The 13,848-nt window shown below is 54.3% G+C and overlaps 7 protein-coding genes across 7 annotated transcripts; 2 read left to right on the top strand and 5 right to left on the bottom strand.

The window, feature by feature from the left end:
• Window positions 1-38: 38 nt before the first annotated feature.
• Window positions 39-2,212, bottom strand: EV422DRAFT_620572 (uncharacterized protein; the record flags this gene model as incomplete). Its single annotated transcript, XM_053074104.1, has 4 exons — window positions 39-835; window positions 906-1,551; window positions 1,659-1,932; window positions 2,015-2,212. 4 exons carry the CDS (start codon window positions 2,210-2,212, stop codon window positions 460-462), a joined length of 1,494 nt encoding a protein of 497 aa, XP_052924952.1. The 3' UTR covers window positions 39-459.
• A 373-nt stretch (window positions 2,213-2,585) lies between these two features.
• EV422DRAFT_81655 (P-loop containing nucleoside triphosphate hydrolase protein) lies at window positions 2,586-4,700 on the bottom strand. Its single transcript, XM_053074429.1, has 6 exons — window positions 4,598-4,700; window positions 4,212-4,263; window positions 4,032-4,111; window positions 3,210-3,960; window positions 2,839-3,146; window positions 2,586-2,765 (listed from the first exon to the last, which is right to left on the bottom strand). Exons 1-6 carry the CDS (start codon window positions 4,612-4,614, stop codon window positions 2,756-2,758), a joined length of 1,218 nt encoding a protein of 405 aa, XP_052924951.1. The 5' UTR covers window positions 4,615-4,700; the 3' UTR covers window positions 2,586-2,755.
• A 125-nt stretch (window positions 4,701-4,825) lies between these two features.
• Window positions 4,826-5,694, top strand: EV422DRAFT_620570 (uncharacterized protein; the record flags this gene model as incomplete). Its single annotated transcript, XM_053074103.1, has 3 exons — window positions 4,826-4,850; window positions 4,926-5,057; window positions 5,125-5,694. 3 exons carry the CDS (start codon window positions 4,826-4,828, stop codon window positions 5,370-5,372), a joined length of 405 nt encoding a protein of 134 aa, XP_052924950.1. The 3' UTR covers window positions 5,373-5,694.
• On the bottom strand, window positions 5,670-6,562 carry EV422DRAFT_531904 (ubiquitin-conjugating enzyme/RWD-like protein). The gene is made up of 4 exons (XM_053070496.1): window positions 6,380-6,562; window positions 6,203-6,301; window positions 5,971-6,126; window positions 5,670-5,904 (listed from the first exon to the last, which is right to left on the bottom strand). Exons 1-4 carry the CDS (start codon window positions 6,401-6,403, stop codon window positions 5,728-5,730), a joined length of 456 nt encoding a protein of 151 aa, XP_052924949.1. The 5' UTR covers window positions 6,404-6,562; the 3' UTR covers window positions 5,670-5,727.
• A 336-nt stretch (window positions 6,563-6,898) lies between these two features.
• On the bottom strand, window positions 6,899-8,633 carry EV422DRAFT_81595 (uncharacterized protein). Its single transcript, XM_053074428.1, has one exon. It carries the CDS (start codon window positions 8,520-8,522, stop codon window positions 6,918-6,920), a length of 1,605 nt encoding a protein of 534 aa, XP_052924948.1. The 5' UTR covers window positions 8,523-8,633; the 3' UTR covers window positions 6,899-6,917.
• Window positions 8,634-9,456: 823 nt separating this feature from the next.
• On the bottom strand, window positions 9,457-10,944 carry EV422DRAFT_531900 (ribonuclease III domain-containing protein). Its single transcript, XM_053070495.1, has 4 exons — window positions 10,400-10,944; window positions 10,174-10,334; window positions 9,754-10,101; window positions 9,457-9,681 (listed from the first exon to the last, which is right to left on the bottom strand). Exons 1-4 carry the CDS (start codon window positions 10,707-10,709, stop codon window positions 9,577-9,579), a joined length of 924 nt encoding a protein of 307 aa, XP_052924947.1. The 5' UTR covers window positions 10,710-10,944; the 3' UTR covers window positions 9,457-9,576.
• Window positions 10,945-11,112: 168 nt separating this feature from the next.
• EV422DRAFT_81566 (uncharacterized protein) lies at window positions 11,113-13,140 on the top strand. The gene is made up of 4 exons (XM_053074427.1): window positions 11,113-11,333; window positions 11,435-11,692; window positions 11,754-12,956; window positions 13,021-13,140. The coding sequence occupies exons 1-4, from the start codon at window positions 11,304-11,306 to the stop codon at window positions 13,054-13,056; spliced, it is 1,527 nt and encodes a 508-aa protein (XP_052924946.1). The 5' UTR covers window positions 11,113-11,303; the 3' UTR covers window positions 13,057-13,140.
• Window positions 13,141-13,848: the final 708 nt, after the last annotated feature.

Here is a 13,848-nt window from a genome sequence, read left to right as displayed (position 1 = left end):
AAATCGTCTGCATGTGTATGCAAATTCTGAAGCTGTTTCAGTCGACCATGAGTGGCATGTGATATTGGCTCTATCGGCTCTATTCACATCACGGCTCAAATTGGGCCAAGTACAGACGAACTCGCCCCATTTGTTTTGTTATCAGCATCAACACAAGTCCATGCTGACTCGATCTTCCTTGGCTGGGTTTCATCGCTTTTCAGACCCCCTACCCAGTTTCTGGGATGGTGGCTGAAAAGCCTCGGTAAGCTGCACATACTCGGTATAAAGGCTCCAGATCTATACTACTCGCATCCATTTCTGCAATGATTCCTTGGCGGCAAGGGCTCGTCACTTTGATTTGTGAGGACAAGTGCACATGGAAGACACGGATTAGAAAAGTCCAATATCCGTCTAGTCTATGTTCATGTGCTCCTGTTTGTACGTGCATTCAACACCGTCCGGCAATAAATTACAGGTTCAATGTACACCAGCAGCCCTATCCTCCTCCCTCACCCACTCCATAGTCCTCTCGAAAATCCCCACAGCGTCCGTCCACACCAACCGCACCAACTCCCTCAACTCCTCCGACAAATCCCCCAAATCCCCTGCACCCACCTCCTCTCCTTGTCCATCCAACCCCGCCAAAGACCTCCTCGCATCATCCAACCCGCGCCCACAAATTCCCCACACCGCCCTCCGCACCCTCCGCTCAAGATCCGGCGCGAGTTCCATCCAGCAGGCGTCGATGGCAGAGGGTGGAAGTGGGTTTGGCGTTGTTACTAAGAGAAGGCGGATGCGGAGGAGGGCTAGGAGGCGAGGGGAGGGTTCACCGTGGGGGTGAAGTGTATGCTCTCTGTGATCAATAATCAAACGATGAGGGAGTCAAGAACGATGAAACCAGAACACGGAAGTAAGAACCATACCTCCCCAACCCAACCCCCTCAACAACCGCCCTAGCCCTCTCCCTCCCCTCCCCCGTCTCCCCCTCAAAGCCAACCTCCCACACCCCCTCATCCACCGTCAAAAAGTTACACTCGTTGCCCGGTATCGCAAACCCGTACTCCGCCAGCAGGAACTCGTTGCTATGCGCGCCGTAGGATATGAAGACTTCTGTGTTTGCGGGGTAGGCGACGAGGGTGCGGATTTTGTAGCCTTCGGAGTCTGGGGAGGAGGAGGACGAAGACGAGGAATTGGTGGAGTACCCAGCCTCGACTTTAGCATCTTTACCGTGGTTCAGAAAGTCGAGCATGGGCGCAAGGGCGATTTTGCAAGCGCGGAGGTGGGGTGGCCAGAGGTGTGTTGTGAGTGGTTTCGCGGGTGATGCGCTGGGTGTGGACCGTTTTTGGGGTGTGGCGGGGAGGCTTGTGAGGGAGACACAGCGGGTGTTTACGGCGAACCACGCCCATTGGAAGGCGGCGAAGGGGATGTAAGGGGCTGCCGGCGTCGTCGGACATGATGTGCATTGTATTGGCGGGTCGCCGCGGGTATGATCCTCGACACATCGCAGACATAGACCCATGACGAGCGCATAATCATCTCTCACTTTCTTCCGTATCCTCTGCGTCGCATCTGTCAGGGTAGAGAAGCTGAACCCGGTTAATTGGCATTGATCCTCCCGACGCCGCACATCCCTCCAAAAGAACCGCTCAACCCACCCCCAAACATCCCACACATACCTCTAACCCCCTCCGGCACCCACGCACCCCATCCCTCTCCCATCCGGCCCACGCCCACCGCCGGCACGCTCCCAAACGCCTCCGGCAGCACATCCACATACGGCTTATACGCACTCGCCGCCCCCTTCGCGCGCTCGACGGCGAGGAACACTGCTAGTGCTGCGTGTTCCGATAGGGATGCGGCGGAAGTGTAGGGTTGACAGGCGGAGAGGACGTCGGGCGTGGTGGAGGTGAGAAGAAGTGTTGCGGGGATTGCTATTAGGATGTCACCGGCCTGTTTGTGGCAGTATAAGGGTAAGGTGGATGCATACATAGGACGACTCAAAAAAAGACAGACGTGCATTAATATCCTCAACGGCCCGCATGCCCCTCCCCGTCTCCGCGAACTCGGCGACGACCAGCTTGTGCTGCGTGAAGCCCTTGGAAGCGCACCATTGCAGGAACGCCGATAAGGCGTCGTTCGACGGTGGGTCTGGTGGAAGATAGAACGAGGAGGCGATCAGGGTTTGCAGAGGGACCAGTCGATGAGGACAAACTATGCTGCGGACGAACATTCTTACCTTCCATGGATCTGGTCTTCAGTCGGCCAAGAATTGTTGAAATGCACTTGAGCAGTCTGGAGATCTCTGAATTTGCCTTCCCACCCTCGTCGACTTATGTGCCGCGATCAACTGTCCTCACATGCCTGCTGTATCGGGATGACTTCCCAAACCCAGACACTTGCACAACTCCAATACAGCATTGCTCAGAAGGATAATGATGTGGAACAACATTCAGTTTACAGAATATACAGAGGGCCTCAGTATACAACCAGCGGAATGAAACCCCACACCAGAGAAATTACAAAGGGAGAAGGAGAAAATAAATGCAACAATAAAAACGGAGAAAAACAGATGGATGGGGATTGTTGTGCAGAGAATACATGCGACTGACAACCCAACGATTTTCGAAATCGCTGAAGGGAAGGGAAGCTGCTTGCATTTCTGCCCTGCGAACTGCCGCCTCCAACCTCCCTGACGGAAGAACAGGAAGTGGCTTTGCAGGGACGGATCGTTCGTACGGTGAGGTGGCTGGGATCCTGTGCTGGTTGGGCACATCTAGGAGATGCTGTACATCGAAAGAGAATGATGAGCATCTTCCGCGGTATGGTCGAACTTCAAATATGGTGACAAGAACTTACAGCTCAGCAATGTTCATGGGCATCTCCTCAACTTGGGTGTTGTAGAAGGACTCAATGTCGCGCAACATGCGGACATCCTCAGCGGCAACAAAGTTGATGGCGACTCCCTTACGACCGAAACGTCCGGAACGACCGATACGGTGGATGTAGTTTTCACGGTTGGAGGGCAGGTCGTAGTTGATGACCAGGGAAACCTGCTGGACATCGATACCACGGGCGAGCAGGTCCGTGGTGATGAGGACACGGGAAGATCCGGAACGGAACTCCTTCATGATGACGTCACGCTCTTGCTGGGTCATGTCTCCGTGCTAGGAACGTCCAACTGTTAGTGACCTTGCGGTGGTGGGAATAATATAGAGAAGGGCACATACCATGGCGGAGACAGTGAAGTCGCGGGCGTGCATCTTCTCGGTAAGCCAGTCGACCTTCCTGCGGGTGTTGCAGAAAATGACAGCCTGGGTGATGGTGACAGTCTCGTACAAGTCGCAAAGGGTGTCGAGCTTCCACTCCTCCTTCTCGACGGCGACGAAGAACTGCTTGAGACCTTCAAGGGTCAGCTCATCCCTCTTGACGAGGATACGGACGGGGTCCCTCATGAAGCGCTTGGTGACTTCCAAAACCTCAGCGGGCATCGTGGCGGAAAGGAGGACGACCTGGGTGGCCGGGGGCAGAAGCTGGAAGACCTCGTAGATCTGTTCGGTGAATCCGCGGGACAACATCTCATCGGCCTCATCAAGAATGAACATCTTGATGGATTCGGCCTTGAGAGCGCGACGGTTGATCATGTCAAAGACACGACCGGGGGTACCGACAACGACGTGGGCTCCTTCCTCGAGCTTGCGCATGTCGTCACGGACGTTGGTACCACCAATGCAGGCGTGGCACTCAATGCCCATGTAGTCACCGAGAGCGATGACGACCTTCTGGATCTGCTGGGCCAACTCCCGGGTGGGGGCGAGGATAAGAGCCTGAGTCTCCTTCTTCGACACGTCGATGGACTGAAGGGCCGAGATGGAGAAGGTTGCGGTCTTTCCGGTTCCAGATTGAGCCTGAGCAATCACATCGTGACCCTTGATGACAGGGAGGATGGCGCGCTGTTGAATGGCGGAAGGACGCTCGAAACTATTTCAATCCCAAAGAAAGTCAGCTCCTCTCCACATGAGTGCAACACGATTGCTGTCGTATCTACTTACCCGTAGGCGTAGATACCACGGAGAAGCTCCTCACGAAGCTTCATGTCATCGAACTTGTCGACGACCTCGTCCCAGTTGGACTGTAGGCGTGGGAAAATCGGCAACAGAAACAATCGGTCAGCACTCTGAGCTACTGTGCAGAGAACGTCGTCCCACAATTGTGAACTTGGGAAGCCCTACCTCGATATCCCCTTCGGGAACATCGGTAAAAGCACCATCGGCAGCGGGCGCGCTGTTGAGAGAAAGAAAATTGCGGAGATCAGCATTGGCAATTCAATTCTAATCGTGCTGCGCCTGGCTCCCCAGCCTTCCTGGAAGCAGTGGTCCCCCCGCCTCTTTCCATGGACCAGGGCAGCATTTTCGCCAGCGCCGTCCCTTGCCAAGATCACCCATTCCCAGCAATTCCACCGGCTCCGACAAGTCGGCTCGTAGCTCCTCCATTCCACAGCAAATTCTCGCCCGAATATGTCTTCTCCTCACTCCCACCTCCCCCCGCTCCGCATATGCCCAGCGATAGCTGTGTGCCAGAGTGAGTGTATGTGTGTGAGTGTATGTGTAGTACTTACTTTGAGTCGGTAGCCATGTTTGCGAGTAAGGAAGAAAGAAAGGAAGCGGGTTCCTGCGTCTCTTCTCTCTCTTTGTTTTTTTCCTTTTCCGGGTGGGGACAAGCCAAACAGCTGCAACCGCAACCGCTGCGCTCTGGGCCTTCCCCATTAGCTAATGGAGCGCGTAAGCAAATGACTTCAAATGTGACATCTGTCATCGTCCCCATTACCCATTTCGTGCAAGCCACAATGACAAGTCTAACTTTCCTCCAAAGTGAGTTATACATACATCGTCTGTCTTTGGAGAAACCCCCCGTCGAAGTCCAACTGACGAGCTCTCCCGCCCCAGAACAAGCAGAAGTTGAACGCCTCGCCGAAGACATCCTCATCAAAAAGCAGCTTGTCGTCGATCTCGACCGGCGGCGAAACGATAACCGCATGGCCCTGCGTTCCATCCAAAAAACCTCTTCCTCACAACCCGGTAACGTCCCCATCCCCCCTCCCATTTCCCATCTCATCATCCATTCCCACTAACAACCCCCTAACAGACAAAAAAACCTACTTCTTCGCCGGAGGCCTTTTCATGAAACTGCCCGCCTCCTCCGTCAGCACGCTCCTCACGGAGGACCAGACGAACATTGATGGGGAGATTGGGCGGTTGAGGGAGAGTATGAAGGAGAAGGCGTCACAGTTGGATGTGCTGGAGCGGGGTGGGGAGGGCGAGGAGGGGAGGATGAAGGGGTTTGGGTTGAAAGGGATGGGGAAGGACGAGTTGAGAAATATTGCAAGGCGGTGATGATGGCGGAGGTCATCTCAAACCAACACCGTCGACTACGGCACTATATATTTCACACAAAAATACCCCATATGTACATACGTCCTCAGAGCACGTCTCCTAATCTCAAACAAATGGAAAGGTGACAAGAAACCGGCCGCCCTCCTAACTTATTCCCGTAATTCGAACCCTACGTCATCTGTTCTCTGAGTGGCACCCCCTACTCTTACTTTCCGTCTCGCTACTCGCCGACAGAACCTCATCTCGCAGAAATGTTGCATGCTATGCGAGGCTAGCCTCCGTATCCTCCTTCCTTCTCACCACTTCGGTGCCACGATTCCCGCCCGCCCCCCTCCCTTCTCATCGAACCCCCCCCTCACTTCGAATTCGCATACTTCTTAACCCACTCCCTTGCCGTCTTCTCAAACACCGGCTGGTCGGAATTATACACCTGCGCAATCGACGACTGCAGCGCGTCCTCAGGCACCGGGTTTTGCAGAAGGTCCACGAGGGCTATCAGCACGTCGGCTATCTTGGTTGATGGTTTCCACACCTAAAGGAATGACCACAATTACATTAAGACACGGGGAGTGTGAGGAGAGTTGAGGGGAGCACATACCTCGGTTTTTAGTAACCCGATACAGATGGTCCCGTCGTCGTCGACGTTCGGGTGGTAGATCTTGGTCGCGAACTTGATGGATGGGGGTTTGAAGGGGTAGTCTGGTGGGAACTCGATGGTGAGCTGGAATGTGCCGCCTTTATATGCGCTGGTGTCCTATTGATTAAGGGATATGGTGATTAGCTTTCCACACATGGGCGAAGGAAGGATGATGTCCGCGATTTGGCTTTACAGGAGCGGTTAATGCGCCTTTCCAGTGCAGGATATCGTCATCGCTCACGGGCTGAGCGGAGGCGTTTAGGGGCGGGTTCTTGGCTAGGTCTACCAGTTCCTGATACGAGACTTTTATGTCAGTCTGGGTCTCCGATAAGAGCGACGAAAGTGGTGCATGCAAGATGGGCTTGCATACCTTTTGAATTCGGCGCAGGGCCATGGCTTGTTGTGGGCGTTGTAAGGGCGGAGAAAGGTGAGAGGGACGGCTGCTTGACGAGGAACAAGTACTACGCTTCCCTGCTGTGCTCTGCCGATCTGAATGCGATTTGCGTTGTTTTTCCCAGGGGATGTTGCGGAATGAGCCGGGGAAGCTCAGAGGGAAGCTCTTGCACAATTCCATGACGCGCAACTCTTCCCTCTCATCACACATCACAAACACACGCGCGCCGGAAGGACGTTTTCGGCGACGACATGCGCCGCTTTCAACTCTCCAACTTTTGATCCAAGTTCGTTCCAATCATCCATCGCACAGCACAAACGAAGCTTCCAATACGACATATTTCTGGGAATGAACACACCCAATTTGATTCAAATCTCAGTACATCAGACAGATATCAGAACAACTCGAGAGTACCACCGGAACACGGAGGACGAAACTACCATCCAACGGAACAAAAGCTCGAAACGAAAAAGGTAAGAAAGCACGAAAAGAAGATCCGCAAATCCAACGGAATCTAGATGGCCTTGTGCTCGAGCATCATATCGTTCTGGGGCGGCAAGCCGACACAAGCACGGAAGATGTTCTCCATCGCCGCCCTCTGTTTAGCCAACGCATTGACGACGGGGGTCCCGGGGGGGACCATAGGCGCCTTCAACATGTAGGAAAGGACGGAGAGGACCGAGTGGAAGGGGGAGTACTCCTCCATGTCGTCGGTGCGGTACTCGATACGGGTCATGAGCTCGGTGATGATGGTCAAGTCCAAGATCAAGGGCGAGGCCAACAACGAGTCCTCGCAGACGTTGTAGGTCGAGATAGTGTTGCGACCGCCCATGAAGATCTCGGAAACGTACTCGTCGAGGGCACGCTTGGAATCGCCGACCGCGGGACAGTACTTGATGACGACGATGTGGTCGGGGTGCTCTCCCTTCTTGTAGAGGATGGGGTTGGCCGCCACCATGTCGTCGACGACGTTAGACTTGGATATTTCCTTGGAACGGAACTGCTGGGGGGCAGAGAGGTTCTTGCCGTCGTTGTTACCCAGATGATTATACGAGGTTATACCGATGGGCTTAATACCAGCGTTCACGAGGAAGTCAACCATCACGGACTTGAACTTGGTCTGGCCGGATTTGAAATCGTCGCCGCCGATGTAGACCTTGTGGGTGATGGCGAGCTCGACGCAACCAGGCACAAAGGTGTTCTGGGGAGAGCCGTTGACGAACGGGACCTTCTCGAGAATACAAGCAACGGCGAAGACGGTGGAAGGAGCAACCTCGTCATGACCTTGCTTGATAGAGTTCAGGAGAGCCTCCGCCGTGTCGTTCACACCGGGAATGATGGACGAGAAGCGTTCGGTGTTCGCGGTCCAGAGCACAATGACCTTGTCGAGGTGGTTAGCAGCCTTGAATTCGCGAATATCTTGACGAATCTTCTCGAGATGCTGCTGCTTGGTGCCCGGGAGCACATTGTCAGCACGGTCGGACTGGTTGGCCGCGATGTAATCGGGGTAGTAGATGGAAGGCAGGGGCTTGAGACCCTCAAGCTCGTCACGGACTTGACGCTGAAGGTCGTACTCGAGAACCTGGGCACGTTCCATGGACTCGGCCAAATTGGCAGAGCTGATGTCCCAACCTCCGAGGACGAGATCGTTGGGGTGAACCATGGGCAAGACCTCCGAGAACGGAATGTGGACGTCCTGGTTCTTCTCGTCGACGCCTAGCTTCAAGGTCGAGGCCTGAGTAACAGACCCATAGTAGTTGGGAGTCTGCACACCTTCCTTGGTGCGCCAGGTGATGTTCTTACGGTTGGCGATAATCGAAGCCGTCAAGGTGGAACCGTTGTTACCTCCCCAACCAACCATCATAAGACCAACGCGGGGAACCTTGCGGTTCGTGCGGAAATGGTAGGTCTTTTCGGTGGGGACGACGGTCAAGCCGTTAGCGGAACGAAGCACCTTGGAGTCACGGTAGACATAGGTGGAGTCGATGTGGTTTTCAGTGTACACCACATTCTCGGACTCGACGCGGAAGGTCTCGCGGGAGCCGGTGGAGTGTTCAAAGGCGACGCCGTTGACGCTGGGCGACGCCGAGTGGTCGGTAGTAGAGTGAGCGGAGAGCATTTTTGTTTGTGTTTTGTGTGGAGAGCAGTTGCGAAAGTTGGAACAGGCAGGTCGGGTTGAGCCTGGGATTGACAAAGCTCAGTGCGTTTTGGGTTTGGGAAACCTTCGACGATTTCCCCGGTGCCTGTTGTGCGACGAGTAAAGCTGATTGCCGTCTGCATATGTGGAAGAGAGAGAACCAGCGATCAGTAATATGCTCAGATTTTTGGGGAGTGTTTATGCTGAATCCGTTTTCTCCCCCAGCGAGGGTTGGATTCCGTTGCGGTCTCAGAACACCCCGCGTGGAGCTTGCGAGAATCACGAGAAGAGGGATAGTGAAGGAGAGTGGGAGAGTATGGAGGGAGTACTTACACGTCTTGACGACTTAACCCAGTGGGTGAGAAGTATGCGAGTACGGTAGATTGGAGTGTTGCGACCGATGAGGAAACGGACCGGGAAAAAAAGTCGGAGTCTGTGTCTTTTATACCGCAGTCGTTACAGTAGCGGCCAAGAATTCCGGGTGGGGGTTCGTGGGTTGGTGTGATTGGGGGGGGCACGCCTGGGGCCAAAATGCTCGTTTAGGCGCGGGCGAAAAAGGACGCGCAACTCGGGACTCCAACAACCCTCAACTGGCAAGGTTCAGCCGAGCTCAAAGAGCATTTGAATTCGCCTCCGGGACTTCCCGCGGAGATGCGAACCATCGGACGTGGAATTGAATCACGTGTGCCCCTACCGAATTGTAATTTCGGGAATCCCATAAAGACGAAGCACGGGAGGAAGATCCCCACAAATCTTTCCAGACAATCTCAGGAAGATCTCGCACAGAATCTGTTGTCTATGTGTATGCTACATCATCATATGCGCCACACGAACATGGGGCAGAACGATCTCTAATAAGGATAGGACGAGCGACGAGAAGGTGACCAGGCACCCCCAAAACGCCCCCCCCCCCCCCCCCCGGTGCGTTTGTGTATAGTGGTGACCGCGATCCCAAGAGTGAGCGAGCGGTAGGAGAGTTGTGAGGTTTTCAGATCGGTATCCCGCAAGCAAAGTGTGTGCTAGAAGTGTGATCAGGCTATGGCTCTTCCTCCAACAAGCTCGACGGTGCCTCCATATCCGAAGGCACAGTAAAATCCCTCACTTCGACAAAATAGTGTTTGTGCAGTGCATCTTTCGCGGCCTGAAATTTCCCGATCAGTCAATAAATGTGTTGTCAAAGTCCATAACTTTGATCTACCAGTACCACACTCACCCTAAACTCCGCCTCCTTCAGCGAACTCCCATACCCTTGTCCAATCTTCTGAACCCCCGAGTACATGCCCACCAAAAACACTGGCGTGGCAGACTGCCGTCCCGTCTCCTTCATCAACCGCGATATCGGCCGCACCTGGCCCTTCGCAAGCGTAAGCTTGACAAGTAGGGCTTGTGGGTTGGGTGTATCGAGATGGTTCTCTAGCTCTACCGATCGCGTGAGGAAATGGTTTTGGATGAATTGGCGGGCGGCTTTTGGGCCTTTGTCGGTATAGAGGGCGCCGATGAGTGATAACAGGATCTGCGCCGCGACTGGATCTTCTCCTTTTGTAGATTGTCCCTTCGACCCCTTTACCGTATTTTGGAGAAACGATCAGCTTTTTAAGGCCAGTTCTATCTTTCAGATCGACAGGTTGCCCACCTTCCACAGCATCACTTGCGGCACTCCAAACAGCTTTGCAACGCTCTGCAGTGCATCATCCCCCGTATACGCAGTCACTATACTCTTCAAGCTGTCTGCCGGCAGAAGTGGGTATTTGCTGAACAGGTGCTCCGTCACATACAATCCCAACACATGCTCTCCTACAACCGGACAAAACGATAAGCATTCCAGAATGGGCGCTCAGAAAACGCTTCTCGTAGCGTACCTAAGTGTCTTAGCCGTAGGGAATCCGACCGTGAGGAGTCATACGATGTGTGGGTTAATGCTTGTGTGAGAAGGTCCTGAGACGACAATTGGAAGCCGCTTCGTGCAGCGAAGGCTGTCAGTTGTGCCTTCCGCTTTGGTGTTGTTTCGGTTGAGTAGCGTCGGGACCGCAAGGACGAAATTAGAGAGGACATGGAGGCGGGAACATGGGCTGGTAACCGAGAGCAGCTATGCAGCCTTGCTGTTGGGGTAGAGTTGCCCCATGCACATCCCCGTGCTGCTGTTCGAACCGCTATTCTACGTGCGCTCATGTTGCCAAGCTATATTTGTTTCGACCGGATATCGTTTTTCAGACGCAAGATCGCGTTGTCGAAGACTTGCTTTCCACTGGTTGCCTCAAGCGAAGGAATCCAGCAGACTTTTGACGATCGACGAACTCCTCGCAGATTCGCAGAGTGGGTTCCCTTCGCTCCTTCGTTGGCTCGGAGTGGCGCTGTCAGCGCGGGTGCGACTGCTTCAAAGCGTACTGAGAATGGGTGGTGTTGGGCAGTTTGAGCTTCGGACGGTTGTCAACCAGAAACTCGAGAACGAGGAACCCCATTGCGAGGCACATGACTAGTCACGTGATCTGGATGAATTGATAATGAATAATATGTCCGTCCAGTTTGTTTTCGGACCTTTCGGACACCCACTGGACCGCTCTCTCTGCGGAGAGTTCCACTCCGGGCCACCTTGGACTCGGGGTTCGAGGGGGCCTCACCTCGTTCCAGAAATTATTGACTGCTGAGCGCCCAGTCCCCTCCTATATCGCAAGTCATCGGTTGTTCGCAGTAACGGCCCCTTCAAGTCCAGTATAGCCGCTTGTCAGGGCAACGAAGCCGAAATTGTCGCACCGAGTCGAAAGTATGTCCGACCAGGACAAAATGCCGGGCTTGGTGAGTTTTCTGAAGCATTTGAATGATAATGACCGTCGAAGTTAGGCCAACGGAGGGGCAAAGCTCGGAATCAAATTCACTCAAACCTCTCTCCTACGTAGATCGGTGAGGACAGTACCGAATCGGACTCGGAGTACGACGACGACGCCGACTACCTGGCCATGGGGACAGGCCGGTCGGAGTTCAATAGCAATAGCAACCCAGACGATTTGCCCGACATAATAGACGAAAGCGACACGCCATTCGAATCTGATGACAACGACGATGATGACGTGAGTGATGCGCCGTACGTTCAGCCACCCATGTCAGAACCGTTATTCGACTTTGAGGCCGGGCGACCCCCAGACTTTGGCGAGTGGGTAAGTCAAGTGGCACGCGGAGCAAAAGCGGAAGGAGAAGGAAGCACTAAGCGAACAACAGGAACAAGAGTTAAGGGAGGAGTTTGAGAAACGTCGCGAACAAGTAGAACGGGAAGAAGCGGAGCGCGAAAGAGAACGACGGGAAGCATACAAACTAGCACGGCAGGAGAGGAAGAAGCTCATGCGCGAAAAGGAGCAAATGGAGAACAGCGTTGATGCGATCCATCTGAGGGTTTCGAGCGCCATGACTGCATTCAACCAGGACAAATGGGTGACTGCGGCGTTGAACTTCTCCTTCGCCATTAAGGAGTGGGAGAACATGCCCAGTGAGAAGACGGAGAAATACCCTTACTCGCTGAACCTTCTTCGATACCTGTACGCGCGGAGCTTGCTTTTGGATAATGACCCGAAACGCGGGCCGGAAATTTTGGGTGTGCTGCGACTCCTCACTCAAGTCGCTTCGGACTCATTACCGTTCGTGCATTGGGCATATGGTCAGGCCATCAACCAATTCGACAAGTTCAGCGACGAGGTCGACACAGTTCTCGAGTGCGCGCTGGAAGTTTGCACAGGCTTGCCCGATTCTTCTCGTCGCTATTACCCCAGCACCGGCGACGAGAAGGTCGAGATTCCCGAATCTGACCCACATAAACTCCGAGACTTAATACGAGAGGAACAAGCCAAAGCGGATCGCCGACCAAAACCCGACCAGATTTGCCAACATGAGGAATGTGCGAAGCCAAAGATCTTCTGGGAGAAGAGGGGCACCTTGTGCGCTAGGGTCACTTGCAATGCCCCTAAGAATTGTTCCCTCTACTACCACAAATCCTGCTGGCGCGGCATCGAGAAGCGCGTTTATGGGCTGTCGAAGGATATGCTCATGGGGCAAGAGTGTCCGACACCAGCTTGCGATGGTGTCATCATGAGATTCGATGACGTGAGCGCGACGGGAGGCTTTAGAAAGACTTTTTCGAAGAGCATCCTTTATGAGAAGGGTCAACAGCCGGCAGGCGGGACGCGTGGACGGGGGAACACCAAGAAGATCCGATCAAGGTCACGGAGCGGGTCTCGGCGATCGTTGTCTAGGCGGCGTAAGGCGGCACTGAAGGGACCGTCTACAGCAGCTATAATAGAAGCGGCAAATGCGAAGAAGTCCGAAAGCACCGCAGCTCCTCCTTTCGTTCGATCCGTCTATCTCGGAGCCGATTATGGCATCGACGGGCAAGACAGCAGTGCCGACAAACGGGAAACGCGGCCAATCTTGGTTCGTAGTCGTGCAAGCTCCCCTGCACCCCGCCGGGCTTCCTCACCACCTCGAACACAAACAGAAGCAATATCCGACTCCTCCGACGACTCCCAAATAGATCAGCTAGAAAAAGACATCTCCGGTTTATTCGATACCCCCGAGCTCCGCGAGCTCAAAGCAAAACTCATCAAAGAACGCGAAGAGCGGCGCGCCGAACGACGGAAACGCCGCGAAGCCGCCCGTCTGGCCGGGTCCGATTACCGGCCCTCCGCGTACGAGATCGATATGAGCACCGCGACTATCCTCAGAAAAGATGAAGACTATGACGCGGACGTGGACGGTCGGATTAGCGGCGTTGCGGTAGTGAAGTTGGCGAAACCGAAGAAGAAGAAGAAAGAGAAGCCGAAGACGACTATGTCGCTCGCGGAGTTTCAAAAAATGCAGGATCAGGAGGACCGGAAGGAACGGAGGGATCGGATGGAACGGAAAAGGGGAATGAGGGAGGTGAGGGAGGCCGAAGCAAAGGGGAAGGGAAGACGGGTTGCGTCGGACGAGGATGATGAGCAAGCTCTGTCGGAATATGAGACGGCGGTTCGGAATCAGGCGACCGTCGAACCAGGCCCTTCCGGACTGGTTAGGAGAGAAGTACCCTCCGGGCCTCAGCCACTCATTGAGCAGCCTGCCAATGTTGTGACATCCAGTTCTCCGGCGATACAGGCTGTGTCCGAACACCGATCCCATCCAGATTCCGGAACTTTCATGATGCATGTGCAGACATTGGAGCCGAACGCGCGGATAGCCAGTGTATCTGTCACCCGCGTTGCAAAACCTGAAGACGTGGCGTCCGCCAAATTCATGAGCATCGGAGAAGTTCACCGCGAACTTGGATTGTCAGCGGAAGAGGCGGATG

This window comes from Fimicolochytrium jonesii, assembly GCF_025526975.1.
Source record: "Fimicolochytrium jonesii strain JEL569 chromosome Unknown EV422scaffold_14, whole genome shotgun sequence".
NCBI classification, from domain to species: domain Eukaryota; kingdom Fungi; phylum Chytridiomycota; class Chytridiomycetes; order Spizellomycetales; family Powellomycetaceae; genus Fimicolochytrium; species Fimicolochytrium jonesii.
This window is presented reverse-complemented; position numbering and strand designations above follow the sequence as displayed.